Below are 22635 nucleotides of genomic sequence, written 5' to 3' on the forward strand. Positions count from 1 at the left end.
GTGTTTGTGCCTCTAGGGGGCGCCGGCTCCAATCTGGCTCTGGGCTAGGGGATTGGCTGGCTCAGGGGGTGGGGAAAGGGATTTGGGGCCTTTCTCCTCTAGGGGGCGCCGGCTCCAATCTGGCTCTGGGCTAGGGGATTGGCTGCCTGGGAATGGGACCTGGGGCCTTCCCCCTCTATTTTCATATATAGTCTGTTTGTATGTTTGTGTGTGTTTGCGCCTCTAGTGGGCGCCGGCTCCAATCTGGCTCTGGGCTAGGGGATTGGCTGGCTCAGGGGGTGGGGAAAGGGATTTGGGGCCTTTCTCCTCTAGGGGGTGCTGGCTTCAATCTGGCTCTGGGCTACAGGATTGGCTGGCTCAGGGTGGTAGACGGGACTTGGGGCCTTTCCCCTGTAGGGGGCGCCGGCGCCGATCTGGCCCTGGGCCAGGGGATTGGCTGGCTCAGGGGGTGGGGAAAGGGACATGGGGCCTTTCCCCTCTAGCGGGCGCTGGCTTCAATCTGGCTCTGGGCTAGGGGATTGGCTGGCTGGGAATGGGACCTGGGGCCTTTCCCCTCTAGGGGGCGCCGGCTCCAACCCAGAAAAGCAGCCACAGGCTGGAGTTTCCCATTCATTTATTTGTCTATTGCTTTCCCTCCACACTCTTCCCCGCCTGAGTTTCCTGGGGCTGGTGGGAGGCCAGGCTGGTGGTCGGTGAGGGCTGGGGGCTCTGCTGTCCCCCTTCCGTTTCCTCCCTCTTCCTGTGGTCTCTGCACTGGGGTTTGGGGGGAAGGGGAGCCCCCAGAAAATACCTTGGGGGAGGGGGAGGTGCACATGGCATAGGGCAGAGGGGACCCCACAACAGGGAGAGGCCCCATTGAATAGAGGGCACGGGGAGGGGCTAGAGGAAAGAGGGTTTATTTGGCGGCAGTGGGGGGCTGAGGTGGGAGGCGGCCTGGGAGCCCCGTGGCAGAGGTGGGAGGGCTCCCCGCGGTGGGGCTCCCCATTGCAGCGGCTCAGGCGTAATAGCCCCACAGGAAGAGGGCGAGGGCCATCATGGCGATGGCGTTGAGGTTGACAACCCGGCTCCAGGTCGGGTGCTCTGTGATGTCTGGCAGCCGCTCCACACCCGGCTCCGGTGCCCGCTGCGGTGCACCCCCCAGGCTGCAGAGCCAGGCCATGCAGCGCCCCACGCTGCCCTGGGGCTGACCAGCCGGGGGGCCTGGCGGAAGAAAGAGAGTGAACAGCGCCCCCTGCCGAGCCCCCAACCCAGTCCCTACAGCCCGGCTCACTCCCGCCGAGCCCCCCCATCCCCCTTCAGCACAGCACCCCCCGCCCATCCCCCTGCAGCCTGGCTCACCTCCGCCGAGCCCCCCGCCAACCCCCCTTTAGCACAGCACCCCCCGCCCATCCCCCTGCAGCCCGGCTCACCTCCCCCGAGCCCCCCGCCAACCCCCCTTTAGCACAGCACCCCCCCGCAGCCCGGCTCACCCCCGCCGAGCCCCCCGCCCATCCCTCTTCAGCCCGGCTCACCCCCGTCGAGCCCCCCGCCAAACCCCCTTCAGCACAGCACCCCCCGCCCATCCCCCTGCAGCCCGGCTCACCCCCGTCGAGCCCCCCGCCAATCCCCCTTTAGCACAGCACCCCCCCCGCAGCCCGGCTCAACCCCGCCGAGCCCCCCGCCAACCCCCCTTCAGCACAGCACCCCCCGCCCATCCCCCTGCAGCCCGGCTCACCCCCGCCGAGCCCCCCGCCAACCCCCCTTCAGCACAGCACCCCCCGCCCATCCCCCTGCAGCCCGGCTCACCCCCGCCGAGCCCCCCGCCCATCCCCCTTCAGCACAGCACCCCCCGCCCATCCCCCCGCAGCCCGGCTCACCCCCGCCGAGCCCCCCGCCCATCCCCCTTCAGCACAGCACCCCCCGCCCATCCCCCCGCAGCCCGGCTCACCCCCGCCGAGCCCCCCGCCCATCCCCCTTCAGCACAGCACCCCCCGCCCATCCCCCCGCAGCCCGGCTCACCCCCGCCGAGCCCCCCGCCCATCCCCCTTCAGCACAGCACCCCCCGCCCATCCCCCCGCAGCCCGGCTCACCCCCGCCGAGCCCCCCGCCCATCCCCCTTCAGCACAGCACCCCCCGCCCATCCCCCCGCAGCCCGGCTCACCCCCGCCGAGCCCCCCGCCAACCCCCCTTCAGCACAGCACCCCCCCGCCCATCCCCCTGCAGCCCGGCTCACCCCCGCCGAGCCCCCCGCCAACCCCCCTTCAGCACAGCACCCCCCGCCCATCCCCCTGCAGCCCGGCTCACCCCCGCCGAGCCCCCCGCCCATCCCCCTGCAGCCCGGCTCACCCCCGCCGAGCCCCCCGCCCATCCCCCTTCAGCACAGCACCCCCCGCCCATCCCCCTGCAGCCCGGCTCACCCCCGCCGAGCCCCGCCGCCCACCCCCCTTCAGCACAGCACCCCCCGCCCATCCCCCTGCAGCCCGGCTCACCCCCGCCGAGCCCCGCCGCCCACCCCCCTTCAGCACAGCACCCCCCGCCCATCCCCCTGCAGCCCGGCTCACCCCCGCCGAGCCCCCCGCCCATCCCCCTGCAGCCCGGCTCACCCCCGCCGAGCCCCCCGCCCATCCCCCTTCAGCACAGCACCCCCCGCCCATCCCCCTGCAGCCCGGCTCACCCCCGCCGAGCCCCGCCGCCCACCCCCCTTCAGCACAGCACCCCCCGCCCATCCCCCCGCAGCCTGGCTCACCCCCGCCGAGCCCCCCGCCAACCCCCCTTCAGCACAGTACCCCCCGCCCATCCCCCCGCAGCCCGGCTCACCCCCGCCGAGCCCCCCGCCAACCCCCCTTCGGCACAGCACCCCCCGCCCATCCCCCCGCAGCCCGGCTCACCCCCGCCGAGCCCCCCGCCAACCCCCCTTCAGCACAGCACCCCCCGCCCATCCCCCTGCAGCCCGGCTCACCCCCGCCGAGCCCCCCGCCCATCCCCCTGCAGCCCGGCTCACCCCCGCCGAGCCCCCCGCCCATCCCCCTTCAGCACAGCACCCCCCGCCCATCCCCCTGCAGCCCGGCTCACCCCCGCCGGGCCACCCGCCCATCCCCGTTCAGCACAGCACCCCCCGCCCATCCCCCCGCAGCCCGGCTCACCCCCGCCGAGCCCCCCCGCCCACCCCCCTTCAGCACAGCACCCCCCGCCCATCCCCCTGCAGCCCGGCTCACCCCCGCCAACCCCCCTTCAGCACAGCACCCCCCGCCCATCCCCCTGCAGCCTGGCTCACCCCCGCCGAGCCCCCCCGCCCACCCCCCTTCAGCACAGGGGCCCCCTGCCGAGCCCCCTGCAGCCCAGTGGCTCCCGGTGAGCCCCACCTTCCACCTCCAGCACGTGCTCCACAGCCCCGTTCGCAGCCACTCCCTGTTGCTGCCTCGTTTCCTGCCTCCTTCTCTCCTCCTCCTCCTCCTCCGTGTCCAGGTCCACGCGCTCCTCTTTGCTGTGACGCAGACTGAACACCAGGCGGTGTAGCTGGGGAGAGGGGGCACAGGGTGAGCACTCTGCACTGGGACGCCTGGGTCCCATTCCCCGGCCTGCTCCCTCCCGCTGGGGACGAGTGCCCTGCGCTGCTGTCCCGGACACCTGGGTCCCATTCCCTGTCCTGCTCTCTCCCACCAGGGGCGAGTGCCCTGCACTGCTGTCCCGGACACCTGGGTCCCATTCCCCGGCCTGCTCCCTCCCGCTGGGGACGAGTGCCCTGCGCTGCTGTCCCGGACACCTGGGTCCCATTCCCTGTCCTGCTCTCTCCCACCAGGGGCGAGTGCCCTGCGCTGCTGTCCCGGACACCTGGGTCCCATTCCCCGGCCTGCTCCCTCCCTCTGGGGACGAGTGCCCTGCGCTGCTGTCCCGGACACCTGGGTCCCATTCCCCGGCCTGCTCCCTCCCGCTGGGGACGAGTGCCCTGCGCTGCTGTCCCGGACACCTGGGTCCCATTCCCTGTCCTGCTCTCTCCCACCAGGGGCGAGTGCCCTGCGCTGCTGTCCCGGACACCTGGGTCCCATTCCCCGGCCTGCTCCCTCCCGCTGGGGACGAGTGCCCTGCGCTGCTGTCCCAGACACCGGGTCCCATTCCCTGTCCTGCTCTCTCCCACCAGGGGCGAGTGCCCTGCGCTGCTGTCCCGGACACCTGGGTCCCATTCCCTGTCCTGCTCCCTCCCGCCGGGGACGAGTGCCCTGCGCTGCTGTCCCGGACACCTGGGTCCCATTCCCTGTCCTGCTCCCTCCCGCCGGGGACGAGTGCCCTGCGCTGCTGTCCCGGACACCTGGGTCCCATTCCCTGTTCTGCTCTCTCCCGCCAGGGGCGAGTGCCCTGCGCTGCTGTCCCGGACACCTGGGTCCCATTCCCTGTCCTGCTCCCTCCCGCCGGGGACGAGTGCCCTGCGCTGCTGTCCCGGACACCTGGGTCCCATTCCCTGTCCTGCTCCCTCCCGCCGGGGACGAGTGCCCTGCGCTGCTGTCCCGGACACCTGGGTCCCATTCCCTGTCCTGCTCTCTCCCACCGGGGGCGAGTGCCCTGCGCTGCTGTCCCGGACACCTGGGTCCCATTCCCTGTCCTGCTCCCTCCCGCTAGGGGCGAGTGCCCTGCGCTGCTGTCCCGGACACCTGGGTCCCATTCCCTGTCCTGCTCCCTCCCGCTGGGGACGAGTGCCCTGCGCTGCTGTCCCGGACACCTGGGTCCCATTCCCTGTCCTGCTCTCTCCCACCAGGGGCGAGTGCCCTGCACTGCTGTCCCGGACACCTGGGTCCCATTCCCCGGCCTGCTCCCTCCCACCAGGGGCGAGTGCCCTGCACTGCTGTCCCGGACACCTGGGTCCCATTCCCTGTCCTGCTCTCTCCCACCAGGGGCGAGTGCCCTGCACTGCTGTCCCGGACACCTGGGTCCCATTCCCTGTCCTGCTCCCTCCCGCTGGGGACGAGTGCCCTGCGCTGCTGTCCCGGACACCTGGGTCCCATTCCCTGTCCTGCTCTCTCCCACCAGGGGCGAGTGCCCTGCACTGCTGTCCCGGACACCTGGGTCCCATTCCCCGGCCTGCTCCCTCCCACCAGGGGCGAGTGCCCTGCACTGCTGTCCCGGACACCTGGGTCCCATTCCCTGTCCTGCTCTCTCCCACCAGGGGCGAGTGCCCTGCACTGCTGTCCCGGACACCTGGGTCCCATTCCCTGTCCTGCTCTCTCGCCCTAGGGGTGAGCACCCTGCACTACTGCCCTGACACTTCCCCACCCTGGTCTTTCCCTCCTAGGGGTGAGCATCCTGCACAGCTGTCCCGGATGCCTGGGTCCCATCCCCTTTCCCCCCTCCCAAGGGTTGCTCACGTGCTTGTCGGGGATGGGTGGGGTGCAAAGCGATACCCCCACCACCAGGACGACGCTGGCAAGGAAGAGGATGATGGCGAAGTACAGGTAGTGCACCCCGCAGATAAGTCTTGGGCAGGCGCTGGGGAAGATGCAGCTGCCTGTGCCGTAGGCGAATTCAGGCAGCAGACGGGCCAGGCCCATCAGCAGCCCCCCAATTAGCCCCCAGAACGCGCCCTATGTGGAGAAAGACGGGGGAGGTCATCTGGGCTTCTGGGTCCTCGCTCATTATCCCACTGCCGGGATGTGGGTTACCCCACTCCCTCCACCCTCCCCTGTTCTCCCGTGACCCAGATGCCCGGGTCCCCCACACTCTCTCCACCATCCTCCCTGTGCCTGGCACTTGAGTCCCCCATATGCTCCCTTCCTCCCCCATCCTCCCACTGCCCAGACATTGGGTCCCCATTCCCCACACTCCTCCCCTCCCTTCCCATTGCCTGGATCCCCTCCTCCCCCACCCCCTGCTCCATCTGCTGCCTGCTGTGGACACCAGCAGACCAAGTGTCAGCTCATGCCAAGGCCTCTAGGTCTCAACCGGCCCCTGACACACGCACAGCTGGGACCCAGCCTAGCTCACCTATGTCTTAGCCTTGTTAAATTAGGTCTGAGGGGTTAGCGTTTAGACTCGCTGAGGCGTTTGTACATTGCTGTAGGCAGTGAGCTCACCTGTCTCCTCTGTACCCCGGTTATACTGTGGGGTTGCTCTGTAACGGTAAATCACCAGCTGGGAAAATAGCACCACCAGGTGTGAAATGCCAGTTTGCCACAGGAGGTAGCTCCTGCCCTGCAAAAGCCGGCCTGTGGGGTCTGTCTCCACGGCAAAAGCCGCCCACGCTGGCCCGTGCCAGCCGACTCAGTAGACATCTGGGTTTGGGTTGGGGCCCAGGCTCCGGGACCCTCTGACCCCGCAGGCGCCTACAGCCTGGGCTGCGCCCGGCTGTCTACACAGCCATGAAATAGCCCCGCAGCCCAAACCTGAGTCAGCTGCGGGTGTCAGCTGCTGTGTAGTCAGACCCAGCAACACCAGACAGACCAATGTGGAGCCTCAGAGGGCAAATTATCCCCCGCCCCAAAGAGGAGATGCCCATGAGGCCTTGTCCTGCCATCTTAAACTTTGGGGGAAGGGAATAAAAACCACTGCCAGGAAGAATGTGGCTCTTTCTGTTGTTTGGACTGTGAGGATAGCTCAGGGGTTTGAGTATTAGCCTATTAACTCCCAGGTTGTGAGTTCAATCCTTGAGGGGGTCATTTAGAGATCTGGGGCCAAAATCTGTCGGGGGATTGGTCCTGCTTTGAGCAACGGGTTGGACTAGGTAACTTCCTGAGGTCCCTTCCAACCCTGATATTCTATGATGCCAAGCCTAGGTAACCAGTCCCCAGTGCTCAGCCTGTGTTAGGGACGTATAGGGCTTGCTTGTGAGTGATGCTTCTGCCCCCTTCTGGAATCCAAGACTCATTTGTGTGTGTAGCTTTAAGCTGCTTTACCCTTGTAACTAACATGCTTGTTTCTTCTAAGTTACTAAATCTTCAGCTGGTTTATTACAGGACTGGCTGCTGCCTTGTCTTTGGTGTGAGATCTGCGGTACGACTGACCTGGGGTGAGTGACTGGTCCCTTGGGAGTAACCTGAATATCAGGGAGAGTTTTGGTGTCAGCCTGCCCTGAGGTTGGGACTCAAGCCCTTGATTCATTCTAGAGAGTGTGACACCTGCACCCCTCCTCCCCTCCCCTTTCTTTCCATTGCCTGGACACCTGGGTCCCTCACCCCACCACTTCCCAGAGGCCTGGCCTGGGTCCCCTACATCCCCTGGCTGCCCAGACACCTGGATCGCCCATCGCTCGCCCGCGTCCTCTCCATCCCTGGACACCTGTGTCTCTTCCCCCCTCCCTCACCCCCTCCTCCTCTCCATTCCCGGACACCTGGGTCCCCCGATCTCCTGCTCCCTTCTCACCATCCCCGGACACCTGGGTCCTTTCCCCCTCCCTCACCCTCTCCTCCTCTCCATCCCTGGACACCTGGGGTCCCCCGATCTCCTGCCCCCTTCTCGCCATCTCTGGACACTTGGGTCCCTTCCCCCCTCCCTCACCCCCTCTTCCTCTCCATCCCCAGACACCTGGGTCCCTTCCCCCCCCACCTTGCCCCCCCCATCTCCGACTGGCTGGGTCCCCTGGCACTCACGGGCTCGTTGACCCTCTTGAAGAACAGGGCGAGGAAGAAGACAGCGGCAATGGGTGGCGCCAGGTAGCTGGCGATGGACTGGATGTAATCGAAGAGCTGCCCGCTCTGTGCCGCCTGCACCACTGGGATCCAGGCAATGCTGATGGCCACCATGCACAAGATCCACACCCTGCCCAGAAACCAGAGTGAGAGGCAGGGGCGTGGCTGGGCCCACAGTGCCCCCTAGTGCCGGCTGGTAGACAGGGCTTGACTGGGCCCACAGCAAGCTCAGAGGAACAGCACTCCCTGCTGCACAGTGCCCGTAGTGCACCCTCACCTGCCCACAATCAGCAGCTCCTTGCTCCTGGCCTGAGGCCGCAGGCGGTTGTAGATGTCCATGGTGAATAGGGTGCTGCTGCTATTGAAGATGGAGGCCAGGGAGCTCATCAGGGCGGCCAGCATCACGGCCAGCATCAACCCCCGCAAACCTGTAGGGGGCGACAGAGAGTCATATTGCCCACTCCCTGCAGCCCGGCGTCCCCTGCTATGCCCCCCGCCCGCCCCCAGCAGCCAGGTGCCCCCTGCTGAACCCCCCACCCACTCCCTGCAGCCCAGCACCCCCTGCTGAGCCCCCCCCCCCCGCTCTCTGTAAGCCGGTGCCCCCTGATGACCTCCAGCCCGCTCTCTGAAGTCCGGTGCCCCCTGCTGAGCCCCCTGCCTGCCCCAAACAGCCCGGCGCCCCCTGCTGAGCACCTCCACTCCCTGCAGCCCAATGCCCCCCTGCTGAGCCCCCTGCTCCCTGCAGCCCAGCGCCACCTGCTGAGCCCCCCACCCGCCACCTGCAGCCTGGAGCCCCCTGCCCGCCCCCTGCAGCACAGCACCCCCTGCTGAGCTCCCCCTGCTCCCTGCAGCCCAGCGCCTCCTGCTGATCCCCCTGCTTGCCCCCTCCCCTGCAGCCTGGAGCCCCCTGCTGAGCCCCCCGCCCGCCCCCAGCAGCACAGCACCCCCTGCTGCGGGGCCCCACCCACTCCCTGCAGCCCAGCACCCCCGCTGAGCCCCCCTGCCCCGCCCGCAGCACAGCGCCCCCTGCTGAGCCCCCTGCCTTCTCCCTGCAGCCCAGTGCCCCCTGCACAGCCCGTAGTTCTCACCCTAGCAATGCACTAAGGTCTTGGGGGCCAGCTCCAACTGCTTACCGGCAGGCATGAGAGTCACCACCAACTTGGGGTAGGCAATGTTGGAGCAGCCAACTTCAGTGCCACAGATCCGCTTGCAGTCCTCTGGCACCACGCAGGCCACCTCGTCTGGAGAGAAAATGGGGTCAGCAGGGGCAGGGGGTCAGGCCTGGAGGCAGGGGGCTAAGATATGTGGCAGCTGGTATCCTGCCAGCAGGGGGCAGCAGTGCCCAGCTGTCCCTATTGCCTGGTGAGGTATGGGGCCCCGTACCTGGGTAGAGGATGCGGCTGATCATTCCTGGCATCACCATGAGGAACATTGGCAACAGCTTCAGGTACCCACAGAGGATGCAGCCAGCTTTGACGTGGGTCAGGCTCTTGCCCGCTAGGCAACGTTGCACAATCACCTGTGAGCAGGGAACGCCCCAGTGAAAGGCCCCATGCCCTGAGCCAGCCAGTCCCCCACCCTGGGGCTGGAGCGGAGCCGGCGCCCCCAGAGGGGAAAGGCCCCGGGCCCCATTCCTTGCTCCCATACCTGGTCGCTGCACCAGTACCAGGTGGAGATGATGGTGAGGCCGAAGATTAGTGCTGGCCAGGGGAGGTCTCCGGTCAGGGGGTCGCGGAGGAGGTGGAAGGCGTCGGGGCGGGGCTGGTAGCAGGTGGCTGAGATGTTGTACAGAGCCGGGGCTGGAGAGAGGGTGCTGCTGGGAAGGGCCTCCAGGTACTTGTCAAAGAGCCCCTGGTAGCCCCCCACCTCATGAAACGCTGCAAAGCAACCAAGAGGGAGCACTGTGACCAAGAGGGGCAGCAGCAGCCGCTCCCCACAGCTGGGAGCCCCCCCTCCAATAGCCAGCGCCTTTACCCTGCTCCCTGTAGTGCCCCCTGCTGGGGCTGGAGGCACTGGGAGCCCCCCACAGCCAGCACCCCAGCCCTGCTCCCTGTAGCGCCCCTTGCTGGGGCTGGAGTCACCGGGCGCCCCCCCTTACAGCCAGCACCCCGGCCCTGCTCCCTATAGTGCCCCCTGCTGGGGCTGGAGTCACCGGGAGCCCCCCAGAGCCAGCACCCCAGCCCTGCTCCCTGTAACGCCCCCTGCTGGGGCTGGAGGCACCGTGAGCCCCCCACTGCCAGCACGCCAGCCCTGCTCCCTGTAGCGCCCCCTTCTGGGGCTGGAGGCACCAGGGACTTCCTTTCAGCTGCAATTCCTGCCCCTGTCCATGGGGGGAGCATGGGTGGGTCTCACTCACCAAAGCCCATGAGGACGAAGGCTCCCCCAATGATGACGAAGGTTTGCACGGTGTCGGTGTACATCAGGGCCGCCAGCCCCCCTGGGAGATCAAGGAGGGGTGGGGTGAAACGGTGCCCACCTGGGGTCCCCTCCCTGCCCCGGGCCCAGCTGGAGCAGCCCCTGGGCCCCCTAGCTGCAGCCCCATTACCTGTCACAGTGTATATGGTGGTAATTACGAGCAGGGCAATAACAGCGACGTAGATATCCCAGCCCAGCGCCTGCTGGATGAACACAGCCCCCGAGAACATGTCCACCTACGGGGGCGATACAGGGTTGGGGGCTCAGCACTGGGCCGATGCACACAGCACCCCCTGCTGGGAGAAGCCGGTGCCAACATCCACAGCCAGTGCCCCCGCCCCCTGGAAGAGTATTAGTTACGTACTGAGATTTTAGTGAAGATGTAGAGAAAGAGGGACAGGACGGACAGATAGATCCGGATTCGCCGGCCCCCAAATCGCTTCTTCAGATATTGGGGCATTGTGATCACCTGCAGGTAAAGGGAGAACAGAATGGAACCCAGGAGTCCTGGCTCCCAGCCTCCCTGCCGCAACCCTCCCAGAGCTGGGGATAGAACCCAGGAGTCCTGGCTCCCAGCCCCCCTGCTCTAACCCACCAGATCCCCTCCCCTCCCAGAGCTGGGGATAGAACCCAGGAGTCCTGGCTCCCAGCCCCCCTGCTCTAACCCACCAGATCCTCTCCCCTCCCAGAGCTGGGGATAGAACCCAGGAGTCCTGGCTCCCAGCCCCCCCGCCTATACCCAGTGTGATGCTCACCCCAGCAGTGAGGTAGACAGGTACGAAGAGCCATCCAAGGAGGAGAACCACGAAGAGAGCCTGGTGGGGAGAGCGGAGCAGGGTCAGGGAGTGGGAGATGGGTCAGAGAGGGACAGGGGGTTATGGGCACTCAAAATCACTTACATTCCACTCAAAGCCGGCCACAGCTAGGCCATTGGCGGCACCAGTGCCAGCCAGCCCCACGAAGTGCCCACTGCCGATGTTACTGGCAAAGAGAGACGCACCCACCTGCAGCACAGCATGAGGGAGAGGGATTGGGCTATGGATAGATGCACCGAGTACTGTCCTAATGCCACTCCTTGCCCCTGGGCAGTGCTCTTAATGCCACCCTCACCCTGGGCACTTCCCCAAATCCCACCCCGTCCCCTGGCACTACCCCAATGCTACCCCATGCCCCTGGGCAGTGCTCCTAATGCCATTCCCTACTCCCAGGCACTGCCCCAATGCTACCCCTACCCCCAGGCACTGCTCCAACACCACCTCCTGTCCCCTGGCACTACCCTAACACCAGTCCCTACCCCCAGGCACTGGCCCTAATGCCACCTTCTGCCACTCAACCTCATCTCCTTGCTATGGTCCCCTGATGTCAAACCCTTGCCCCCCCATCCTCACCCCAGCTCCTGCTAGGGTCAAGTATTAACCCTCATCCCTAACCCCAGCTCTGAATCCATTCCCAAGATGGACGGTTAGCCCCATATCTATCTGTCTGTCTATCCCACCCCCATTGCAATACTCACCGGCCACCAGACCATGTTTCTACCAGCCAGGAAATAACCCCCGATGGTGCTCCGGTTGGTGCGACACATGGACTGCAGGGGCGAGAGCAGGAGGAGGGCATTTTCCAGAGGCTGGATGCTGCGTTTCTCCACCAGCTCCAGAGATACCCAACCAGCTCTGCCTCCCTCCACGGGATGAGTCCCCCCAGCTCTGGCTGGAGACGCAAGGCTCAGAGAAGGGCGAGGGAAGGAGCAGAGAGCTGGACCAACTCTCCTCTGGAGAGTGACCGGCCTGGGGCTCAGAGATTCTCAAGCCAGCCAGGTCTGACCTCTGGTGTCACACAAGCCAGGGGACTGCCCCAGATCATTCCTGGCTGAACGGGGGCAGATCTATTAGCACAACTTCCCAGCGATGGTGAATCAGCCCAGCCCTGGGTGAGCTGTTCCAATGGTTAATTCCCCTCAGTCTTTAAAATGTACCCCTTATTTCCAGTCTGAATTTGTCTGCTTCCAGCCACTGGGGTGTGTCTGATCTTCGGCTGCTAAAGAGCCCAGAATTAATGATTTGTCCCCTATGGAGGTCTGTTCAGACTGGGATCGGACCACCTCTTAACCTGCTCTTGGTTATGCTAAATACATTTGAGCTCCTGGAGTCAATCCCAAGGAGGCAGGAAATGCACTTTCATCCGAGGCGCGATGGGCCTTTGGAACTCCCCTCCGCCAGAAGTTGTGGAGGCCAAGATTCAAAGAGGGACTGAATATTTCAGTGGATTAAACTAGCCAGAACTGATGACACATCCGCCTACTGCAGGGCTTCAGGGGGTCTCTGTTAGAGACCAGGTTGAGACGGGGGGTGCGGGGGGGAGGGCGGAAGGATGTGTATGTCTCACATTTTCCTTTCTGGAGACTGGGTTAGATAGGCCTCAATTGAGAGCCAGCCTGGCACTGAGTGAGGAATCCCGCTGTAGTGCACGTGTCTTGCCTGAGTAGTTCTGGTGTGTCCTACCATTTTGGGTCTTTGCCATGTATGGCAGCAAGCTGAGGTGTCTGCGGGGCAGGGGCAGCTCTAGGCACTAGCGCAGCAAGCATGTGCCTGGGGTGGCAAGCTGCGGGGGAGAGGGGGGCGGCCTGCCGGTCGCTGTGAGGGCTGCAGTCAGGCAGCCTTTGACGGTGTTTCTGCGGGAGGTCGACCGGTCCTGCGCGGTTTCGGTGGCAGTTCAGCGGAGGGTATGGCAAATGTGCGGGATAGGCAGATCACCTGCAGAACCGCGGCTGAATCCACATGACCAGCGGATGTCCTGCAGAAACGCCGCCGAAGGCTGCCTGACTGCCGTGCTTGGGGCGGCAAAAATCATTGAGCCACCCCTGCTGCGGGGGGAGGCTCTCGCCCTCTGGGCTGTGTGCGAGTGGGGCTGGTGAGTTGGAGGGTCCACAGTGACTTATTAAAGCCATGGATCCATGGATGGGGCGCTTTGTGTGGCAAGGCGATGCAGGGGGCCCACGCTGTACGTTTCTGCTCCCTGACTAATCTGCTGAAATTTACACCTCATTACAGGCCTCATAGCATTCCTGGACCATGTACTTCCCAGTAATAATTAACAACCTCTTCCCCCGTCCCTGCCCAATCTGGAGCCGAGATCAAAGAGCTGAGAAGAGCGAAAAAACAACAACTGTACAGCCAGGATGAGGCCCCACTAGTCCTTCCACTGTGTGATGGGACCCTCTTGGGGTGGAGTAGAGGGAGTTGTAAGGGGAAAAAGGGACAGAGATGTCATGAGAGTGGTGGGACGAGGACAGCCCCCTCTTGGAGCCCAACAGTTTGGGTTCTAGGTACATCAATCATGCCAGTGACTTGTGTTCTAGACATGTCAATCACATGAGGTAGCTGGGTTCTAGGATTTAGGGACTTAGGCATGGTGCTCAGCAAGGGAACACAATGTTTAGGTGCCGAGAAAATCACTGGATCAACACTGGGATCCAGAAAGCCTGAGCTAGGCACCACGCTCCCTATATAATGAATGGGTGCTAGGCATGCTAGGTGGGGAGCCAGCTGAGCCAGACAATGGGAGATGGGGTGGTCCTAAGTCCCTCCCCTCTCAAGGAGTTCACCCCCTCAGTCCAAGCTGCAGAGAAGCGCCTCACTCTGCCAGTGACCCAGAGCTGGGAACCCCTCTCCTGGGGTCGAGCAGCTTCGGTGCCTGCGTTGTTCCTTGTGAGAATGAGTTGAGCGACTGCCTCGCGCCACGCAAAACAGCCACAGGAGGAGGTGCCCAGAATACAACTTCCAGCCCAGTGCTTAGAGCACTCGGCCTGGGATGTGGAAGCTCCTGTTTCAATTCCCCCCTCTGCCTGAAGAGAAGCCACAGGCTGATAATAGGATAGTTGGACATGGGGGCTCCCTTGGTCTCTCCTGGTTCAGCTCCTCCTCCACGGTGGCTTTAAAGAACAAGAGTCCCTGGGCCAGAGAGAAAGCAGACCAGGGCTTGAGAAGGACTCTGTGGGCTGGTGGTTGGGACACCCAGCTGGGAGGTGGGAGACCCCTGGGGCCAGTCCCCCGGATGCAACCACTCCTTCACTCAGCCACCGCAGACCAGCTGTACCAGGAGGGACTGAGGGGTCCCACATCAGCATAGCCCAGTGGGTAGCATGAACGCCTGTCCTCCCCTTGTCGGTGGGTCATGCTGGGGCTTAGGTGCGAGACAGGTGCCCAGACGGAGGCAGCAGCTCACATGTCCTGAGGCAGAAACTCAGGCAAGTATGAAACTTCTACTACAATGACTTAGGTGTTGGGCTTGAGCTGAGTGAGAGTTTTGTGGATCTCAGGGGAGCCTCAAACTAGAATTGGGCACCTATGTCCTCCGTGGATGTGGGTCTCAGCCGCAGGCCCTTTTGAGCCCTGCTGCTCTGTGTATGGGCTTCCCGGGCTGCAGCTCAGGTTCTGGGGTCAGATTTCTGGGGTTGAGCCCTGGGCTTTGGTTCTGGGATCCGCCAGCAACAGGGACATGCTAGGGTCAAGATGGAAATTCAAGTTTCAGAGTCTGAGTTTCTGGGTAGCGATGCTTGATTCTGGGATGGATGGATGGATAAGTGTGTGCGAAGGTGTGTCTGGAGACCGATAGATAGAGGGGTGTGTATGGGGATAGGCAGATGACTAAAGGGGTGTGTGTGGGGATGGATAGAGGGGTGAGTAGCCGGCTGGATGGGTGGATAGAGGGGTGTGTATGGGAATGGACCGATGGATAGAGGGGGTGTATGGGGATAGGTAGAGGGATGTGTAAGGGGATAGACTGATGGCTAGAGGGGTGTATATGGGGATAGGCAGAGGGATAGAGGGGTGTGTATGGGGATGGATAGAGGGGTGAGTAGCCGGCTGGATGGGTGGATAGAGGGGTGTATATGGGGATAGGCAGAGGGATAGAGGGGTGTGTATGGGGATGGATAGAGGGGTGAGTAGCCGGCTGGATGGGTGGATAGAGGGGTGTGTATGGGGATAGACCAATGGATAGAGTGGGTGTATGGGGATAGGTAGAGGGATGTGTAAGGGGATAGGCAGAGGGGTTTGTATGTGGATAGGCAGCTGGATAGGGGGTGTGTATGGGGATGGATAGAGGGGTGAGTAGTGGGCTGGATGTGGATAGAAGGGGTTGTAGATAGATAGACAGGGCTGTGTTTGGGCTGGATGGATAGAAGGTTGGGTATCAGGATGGATACATAGGGAGGTGTGTATGGAAACAGACAAAGGGATAGAGAGGGGTGTGTACGGGGGGGATGAAAGGATAGACAGAGGGGTCTGTATAGGGATGGCTAGAAAGAGGGGTGTGTATAGGGAATGAAGCATGGATAGAGGGGTGTGTATGGGGATGGATAGAAAGCTGGAGGTGTATGGGGAACGATGGATGGATTAGATAGAGAGAGGGGTGTCTATGGGGATGGATGGATAGATAGCAGGGTGTATATGTGGCTGGGTGGATGGCTGAATAGATAGCAGGACATACATGGGGATGGGTGGATAGATAGAGGGGTGTATATGGGGATGAGTGGATGGATGGATAGATAGGTGTGTATATGGGGATGGGGGTATAGATAGAGGGGTGGATGGATGGATGGCAAGGTGTATATGGGGATATCCTGGACTCAAGTTTTAGGTCTAATTTTGGGGTAGTCAGTTCTGGTTCTGGGTCCAGGTTTCTGCCTGGTGGTTCTGGGTCCCAGAAGAGTGGCTCAGGTCTCTGTCCTGTTCCATTTCTTCCCCTGGTGCCCAGTGTTATGGGGTGGGAGAGAGGGGCGGGGGCAAAGGGCTATGTCCCCAGGTCACCTACCCAGAGCCCTACGCAGATGACCAGGACGAAGTAGCCCACGATGACCCCAATATCAGCAGGGTTGTTGATGACGGCCTGCGGCACCCTCTCCATACTGTTGCTGTCTCTCTCCCTGCACCGAAATGACACCTCCCGGAAGGGTCCCTGGGGGCCAGCATGGATGGTTAATAGCAAACCTGGTCATGGGGCTGGATCTGTGATTAACCAACCCAGAGACTGTAGGGAGGGGAGAAGTAGAATAGAATGAAGGAGTCCTGACTCCCAAACCCCGCTCTCCCATGCCGAGCTGGGGATAGAACCCAGGAGTCCTGACTTCCAGTCCCATTGTTGTGCCAGGCAGCAGCTCTGGGTTGAGTGTCCATGTGCCAGTGGCTAGTGTCAGAGCAGGGGTGTCTCTAGAGGGTGATTAACCCTGTCCCTCCGCCTTTCCTTGCTGTCTCTGCCCCACCATTCCCTGGTAGCTGGGCGGAGCTGAGCCCATGTTCTGAGCCAGCTGAAGCCCTCTCCTAGGAGAAGCAGAGTGAGGCTGGGCTGAGCCAGGCAGAAACATGCACTGTTGGTGTCACCTACTACGCTGTGCTCCCTAACGGATGGGGAGGGGGCTTCTGCCACGGGAGGGTTGTCACAGGGAAGGGGGCAAAGGGGGAGTCAGTTGTGGCAAGGAGGGATGCAGATCAATTTCTCTTTCCTTCCATCCATCCCCATGCAGGTCCATCTACATGTCTATCCATCTCCCTGCACCCTCCTCTATGTATGTATCTATCCCCCCTCATGAACCCAACTACCTATCCATCTCTCTACAGAGCCAACTACCCATCCATCCCTCTATCACCCTACGGAGCTAACTATCCATCCTTCCATCCCCCTACAGACCCAACTATCCACACCCCCCAGATCCAACTATTCATCCCTCCATTGCCCAAGAGACCCAATTATCCATCCCTCCATCTCCCTACAGAGCCGACTACCCATATGGATCAACTACCCTAATTCTGCATTCCTCTATGGGCCCAACCCATCCCTCCATCTCCCTATGAACCCAACTACGCAGCAATCCATCCCTCCATAAACCCAGCTACCCACCCACCCATCCCTATGTCCCCTATTTACTCACCCACACATCCTTCCATCTCTTCATCTCTGTGATGGGGTGTTCACCCCACAGCAGAGAAGAAGGGGTTAATGGAGGCCTTATGGGCCTCCACACCCCACCCCAGAAAGGAGCAGTGGGGGTGAGTCCTCCACGCAACCTAATGAGGCAGTGCAGGAAGCAGCCAATTGCAGGGAGGCTGCACAGAGCAGCCAATCAAGGTCCAGTGGGCTCACATAAAAGGAGTTGCAAGGCCAGAGACAGTCAATTGCTTTGGGGAGCCCAAGGAGTGAGGACTGTGTTCCTAGCAGGTTGCAGGAAAGGTAGCACCGTGGACAGAGCAGTTGCTGGCAGGGACAAGGGGAGCAAGAGGGACCTGCTGGGACTTGCTGGTTGGATACTCTGAGATGAGGGCGAAGAAGGTGCTGGGGCTGTAGGGAAGTGGCCCAGAGAATAGAAGCAGCAAGGAGCAAAGTTAAGGGGTTGCAGCAGGAGGCTGCTATCTACAGGGTCCCTGGGTCAGGACCTGGAGTTGTGGGTGGACCTGGGTACTCCCCCCACTTGCCACTGGGGAAGGGGCTGGACTGTTGAACTGAGATACTTCACCCCTGGAAGGGAGAAAAGACGCTGATAACATGGCTGGAGGGCAAGAAGAGGACAGTGCAGCATAGGCGCCAACTCTGTGGGTGCTCCAGGGCTGGAGCACCCACAGGGAAAAAATGGTGGGTGCTGAGCCCCCCTATCAGCATCTCTCCCTCCTCCCAGCACCTCCTGCCCACTGGCAGGCCCTGCCAGTCAGTGCTTTTCCCTCCCTCTCTGCCCTCCTGCCTGCCGCAATCAGCTATTTTGCAGCATGCAGGAGGGGGAAGGGGAAGGAGCGAGGACGCAGCGATCCGGGGAGGAGTGAGGGTGGGTGTGGAGCAGGAGTGGGGTGGAGGAGAAGCAGGGGCAGAGGCCATGGGGAAGAGGTGGAACAGGGGCTGGAGCAGCATGCAGCTGTGCAGGGCTTCAGGAAATGTGGTGCCCCAAATTTCCTGGGGGCCTGTGCAGCTGGGTACTTTGTGTATGGATAAGGATGGCTCTGCTGGGCACTAGTTTTGGAAACATGTGCCAGGATGGTACCAGAACACTCCGGTACTAGCACATTCCCAACAGATAACAGGAACAGGGTGACCTATCCTAAAGACAGGCAGGAGGGTAATATGGTAGAGTTGTTTTGTGAGAGGCGGCACCCTGACATGTAGAGAGGTTGCGTCAGGAGTGAGGTGTAACTTGTTTGTATCTGTGTATAAGAATGTGCCTCTGAGTGGATGTCTTTGGCGTAGGGGGCAGTGATAAATCCCGCCACTGGCTGAGCCGATCCATTGTCAGGGAGCACATATGTACTGGCAGAACTGTAGCCATCTGATCCAGGGAGCTAGAGACTGTTTCGTTTGGCTATAAACCTGGCCGGGTGCCTTTGTACCTTATCGGAGTCTGTAGTCATCGGGGGTTTTCTCGGGGTTTGCTGCATCAGCTATCTGCAGAGCCGGGGCAGCACGCAGAGGGAACACACCCACGTAACCGACTGTTATCAACACAGAACAAAGCAGAGCACCACACCCATAACTTCTTACAACATTGGTGACCCCAACTGCTGATCTGGTGATTAAGCGAGTTGTCTGCTGAAGAAATCGCCATCTAACATGAGAGAAAATCACAAGCTAGGGAACCCCCTTAACCCCTTCCTGAAAATACCCCCAGAGTTAAAAAATATATAATGGGAAGAAACGTGACGTAATTTGTAAGGCTACGGCAGAGACAGTAGCCTTGAAATGTTGACTACTGCAAACTATATCCATGGCTGTTAAACGGTTAAAACAGCAGGCCTCAAAACTGGCGGGGCAAGTAACAGTAACAAAAAAAAAAAAAAAAAAAAAAAAAAAAAAAAAAAAAAAAACAAAAAAAAAAAAAAAAGAGAGAGTTAAAAGAATCAGAACCTACACAGCCCTGGAATGCTCTCACCCCCCTTGCAGCGTGGCAAGGAGTCCAGAGGCAGCCAGAACAGGAACAGAATAAAACATTGGAAACAGCTGCAAGGAACCTGCCAAAAATACACATGCCATCCCCTGTTATAAATATTGGTGGTGAACAGCAGGCTTCAGGTAGCTCCCCTATGCCTGAAGAATGGGGACAGATGTGGAAAAAGGTGGCCCTAGTAAAATTAAAAGATGAAACGGGGTCCACTGCAGTGCAACCACCACCTTATGGTAAAAGCTGGGTTCTGGTAAAAGCTAAACAGGGTCCTAGACTGGTGCCTGTCAGAATGGGACAAGTATGTGCACAGGGGGAGAAAGTAGCACCCAACACTTTCACTGAATTGGTAAATCAAATGAAGGAAAAAGTGGAACAGTTCACAGAGCACATTACAAGACCGGCGCTGCGACTCAATCACAGGGGAGTGAGTACAAAGGAATTTCAAAGTCAAAAACTAAAACTGAGCAGGTTAAACACCTAAAATGGATGCATTAACATATGGAGTTGCCCCAAACCAGTTAACTGCAAGAGAAAGGGGCACTCCCACAATCTGTTCCATGCAGACAAAAAACAGACATGGGGGGAGGGATGACAAATTCAGGTTTTACAAGAGCACATAATTACCCCCACTCTCATCTCAGAGCCAGGATCAAAACCCAGAGTGCCGTTTCCCAACTGCTTTGACCCACAGAACCACACTCTGCACTCCGCTAAAAATATAACCTCCTTTCTCAAATACCAGTATGTTTACATACCAGTTTGCTAAACTTGCTGATGCTGCCTGTACTTTAAGTGGGTTCTAGGCCACGAAAGCTTATGCCCAAATAAATTTGTTAGTCTCTAAGGTGGCAAAAGGTAAAAACTTCAAATAAATCCAGTAAATTAACTATTTTAACCTTCCAGGAATGCAACAGCTGGAATTATTCCTAACTTTTTTGAAGATAGGGTTGCCAAGCAACAGAAATGCAGACTCTGCTTCTAATCCTAACCACTCACTAACATTTGAAACATGGACTTTTCTTATTTCCATATAACATTTTAAAACTCTGCGAAGTATAAAGTAATGTAAAATTCCTTGTTACCAAATTAATACAATAAATTTAGCAAATAATATATTTTTACCATTTTTTGTTAAGTTTTAAATAAGGTAATAAATTGTTTATTCAAATGTTTAACCCTTTTTAGTTTTGTTTGCCTTATTTTGTATAGTTATGAACAGAATTCTGGTGCCATTTGTTTTTAATTGTAAGTTTGTCCTGTATGCAGGGCTGGCTCCAGGCACCAACTGAAGAAGCAGGTGCTTGGGGTGGCCAATACCAAGGGGTGGCCCTCCGGCCGCTATAGGGGCAGCACGTCCAGGTCTTTGGCGGCAATTCCGCAGTGGGTCCCTCAGTCCCTCTCCGAGCGAAGGACCCGCAGCTGAATTGCTGCCGAAGAGTGGAGCGATGTGATCGCGCTGCCACGGATTTTTGTTTGTTTGCGCTGCTTGGGGCAGCAGAAAACCTGGAGCCGGCCTTGCCTGTATGTCGTCTTGCGTTGTATGTTGTGTGTGTCACGTGACCATTTTTTATTTTTATTTTGTTGCAACAAAAATCAATTTGATACCCTTTATGTATAAAAGGGACCACACTATTTTAATGTTATGGTTGGGGTATAACCATCATAATATTATGAACGCCATTTTTTTCAAAGCTCAACAAGGTCTCAGTTATAAATATATGCACACATATTTCTGCACCAACAAATGCAATTGCAAACAAAAAGAATTCTCTTTTAGTAATCACAGTTTTGGTTTGTTTTTTAATTTTTATTTATTCAAAGAAAAAATGTAAGGGGAAACAATATTAAACTAAAGATAATATTAACAAAACGTCAATTTCTTGTTTGGGTTTTTATAAACTTGTTTGCACTTCTAAATATAGTTATAAAAATGTGATAGCAAAAGTTTAAAATCAACAATTTATGCATAAAGCTGATCAAACATTTCAACAACTTTCCACATTTTCAACAGGTTTCCACCTTTGGCTCCCAAACAAAACAAAGAATCATGGACATTTAATACCCAAAAAGTATTTGCATGGACCTGTATTTAAAATTTGATTTAGTTAAATTTTATATGCTCTTCTTTTGTTATGTTAATGGGAAGCAATGGTTATTAAAATTTGTGCTTCTAAACAGTTAACAGAAGTGGAATAGGTATCACAAGCAAATTCAAACTAAAAAGCTTTGTAAAAATTCTGTTATCAACTCGTTTGCCAAAACTCAGCAAGGGAAAGCAATACACCTTCTCACAGAAGATTGTGAGCATCTATTTTAGCTGTTAAGCATTTTATTTAGAATAAAATATTAGTACTGCACCTCAACTGAAAATGAATGTCTACTCAACAATTGCAGAAGTATAGCTTGTGTTATAAAAGACTTGGTCTCTATTACATTGTCCCTATTACACTGCAAATAAACTAAGGTGAACTTTGTATTAAGTTTGAGTTATTGAAAACACAAAAAACTTTACTATGTTAACTAACAAAAGTTGTTTAAGTTGCATCCCACAGACCAAAGACACCAGAAGATCTCACACTACAAAAACACCAGATGATATCAGTATCCAGTGAAGAAACACCCCCCAAGCATCAAGAAAAGAAAAATGAAGTGCTTTGTATCTAAGAGCCTGGTCAAATACACTTCAATCTACCCTATTCAGTTGGCAATCAGCTAGAAATCACTGTCAGTTAATTTGAATTTGGCTTCTGCATAAAAGCAACTATTATTGCTGTATTATTGTTGTAGTGTTGTATTATTGTTCCGTATCATTTACAATGTGCATAACATTGCTAAACTGTTTAACCAACGCACAGGTAAAAATCAACAGATGAACAGCAGCAAACATGAAGGCAAGGAAAAAACAAATTAGTAAGGAAATTAAGTTACACAGTAACTACAAATTGGGTAAAAGCAGCAAAGGGTCCTGTGGCACCTTATAGACTAACAGACGTCTGTTAGTCTATAAGGTGCCACAGGACCCTTTGCTGCTTTTACAGATCCAGACTAACACAGCTACCCCTCTGATACAAATTGGGTAAACAAATTCCCGGTTAATACCAGTCGTAATTTGGGTTACTGACACCGCATCCTAACTAAGGCACATGTTATTCAAGACAGTCTGGATACCAATACTACATCCTGACACAGCAATATTTGATAAATTGGTTACTGTCCATTCAGTAGGTTATCTGGAAGACAGCATCCATAAGAAATAACTGGATCTACATCAACTGCTGGTGTATCACAGAGCAGTTCAAACAATGGAACAGAGAAGCTAGCCACTTCTGTTTCCTGCCCAGTGAAGCTTACCAGAGGGTGACAACCACCAGTATGGGTAACCTATAACATAAATGGGCAGTACTGTGTAGTAACTAATTACAAGACATCTATAGATAAAGGCATCAGTGGTAGTGTCACTACTCCAAATTTCTGTTTTACTTCTCATGTACATAATACTGTGGAACACACTATAACAGGGCTTGGCAACCTTTCAGAAGTGATGTGCTGAGTTTTCATTTATTCACTCGAATTTAACGTTTTTAGAAGGTCTCTTTCCATAAGTCTAGAATATAGAACTAAACTACTGTTGTATGTAAGTAAATAAAGGTTTTAAAAATGTTTAAGAAGCTTCATTTGAAATTAAATTAAAATACAGAGCCCCCCTGCGGA

General features: G+C 58.1%; 1 protein-coding gene and 1 long non-coding RNA gene across 4 annotated transcripts; one reads left to right on the plus strand and one right to left on the minus strand.

Moving 5' to 3' along the window:
* Nucleotides 1-596: 596 nt before the first annotated feature.
* On the minus strand, nt 597-16549 carry SLC5A2 (solute carrier family 5 member 2). 3 transcript variants are annotated; one of them, XM_050956806.1, is made up of 15 exons: nt 15819-16538; nt 11521-11592; nt 10907-11011; nt 10763-10822; nt 10372-10476; nt 10138-10243; nt 9949-10029; nt 9240-9469; nt 8976-9111; nt 8726-8833; nt 7870-8020; nt 7554-7722; nt 5337-5552; nt 3342-3495; nt 597-1200 (listed from the first exon to the last, which is right to left on the minus strand). In XM_050956806.1, exons 1-15 carry the CDS (start codon nt 15909-15911, stop codon nt 995-997), a joined length of 1992 nt encoding a protein of 663 aa, XP_050812763.1. In that variant the 5' UTR covers nt 15912-16538; the 3' UTR covers nt 597-994. The 3 variants fall into 3 exon arrangements, 2 of the variants coding, with proteins under 2 accessions (XP_050812763.1, XP_050812762.1); XM_050956805.1 differs by having other exon boundaries at nt 9949-10243; nt 15819-16539; XR_007774888.1 differs by lacking the exons at nt 597-1200; nt 3342-3495 and adding an exon at nt 3589-3674 and having other exon boundaries at nt 4694-5552; nt 9949-10243; nt 15819-16549.
* Nucleotides 5336-21699, plus strand: LOC127052927 (uncharacterized). The gene is made up of 3 exons (XR_007774898.1): nt 5336-5423; nt 6921-6973; nt 20936-21699. It is a non-coding gene; the product is annotated as an uncharacterized LOC127052927 (long non-coding RNA).
* Nucleotides 21700-22635: the final 936 nt, after the last annotated feature.

This window comes from Gopherus flavomarginatus, chromosome 5 (genome assembly GCF_025201925.1).
Source record: "Gopherus flavomarginatus isolate rGopFla2 chromosome 5, rGopFla2.mat.asm, whole genome shotgun sequence".
Taxonomy (NCBI): Eukaryota; Metazoa; Chordata; order Testudines; family Testudinidae; genus Gopherus; species Gopherus flavomarginatus.

Coding starts and splice junctions, on each gene's coding strand:
- SLC5A2 (XM_050956805.1), bottom strand. CDS start 15,911: ATGGAGAGGGTGCCGCAGGCCGTCATCAACAACCCTGCTGATATTGGG. Junction 8,834..8,975: donor CAGCCGCATCCTCTACCCAG/GTACGGGGCCCC, acceptor TTTTCTCTCCAG/ACGAGGTGGCCTGCGTGGTG. Junction 7,723..7,869: donor GAGCTGCTGATTGTGGGCAG/GTGAGGGTGCAC, acceptor GTTTCTGGGCAG/GGTGTGGATCTTGTGCATGG.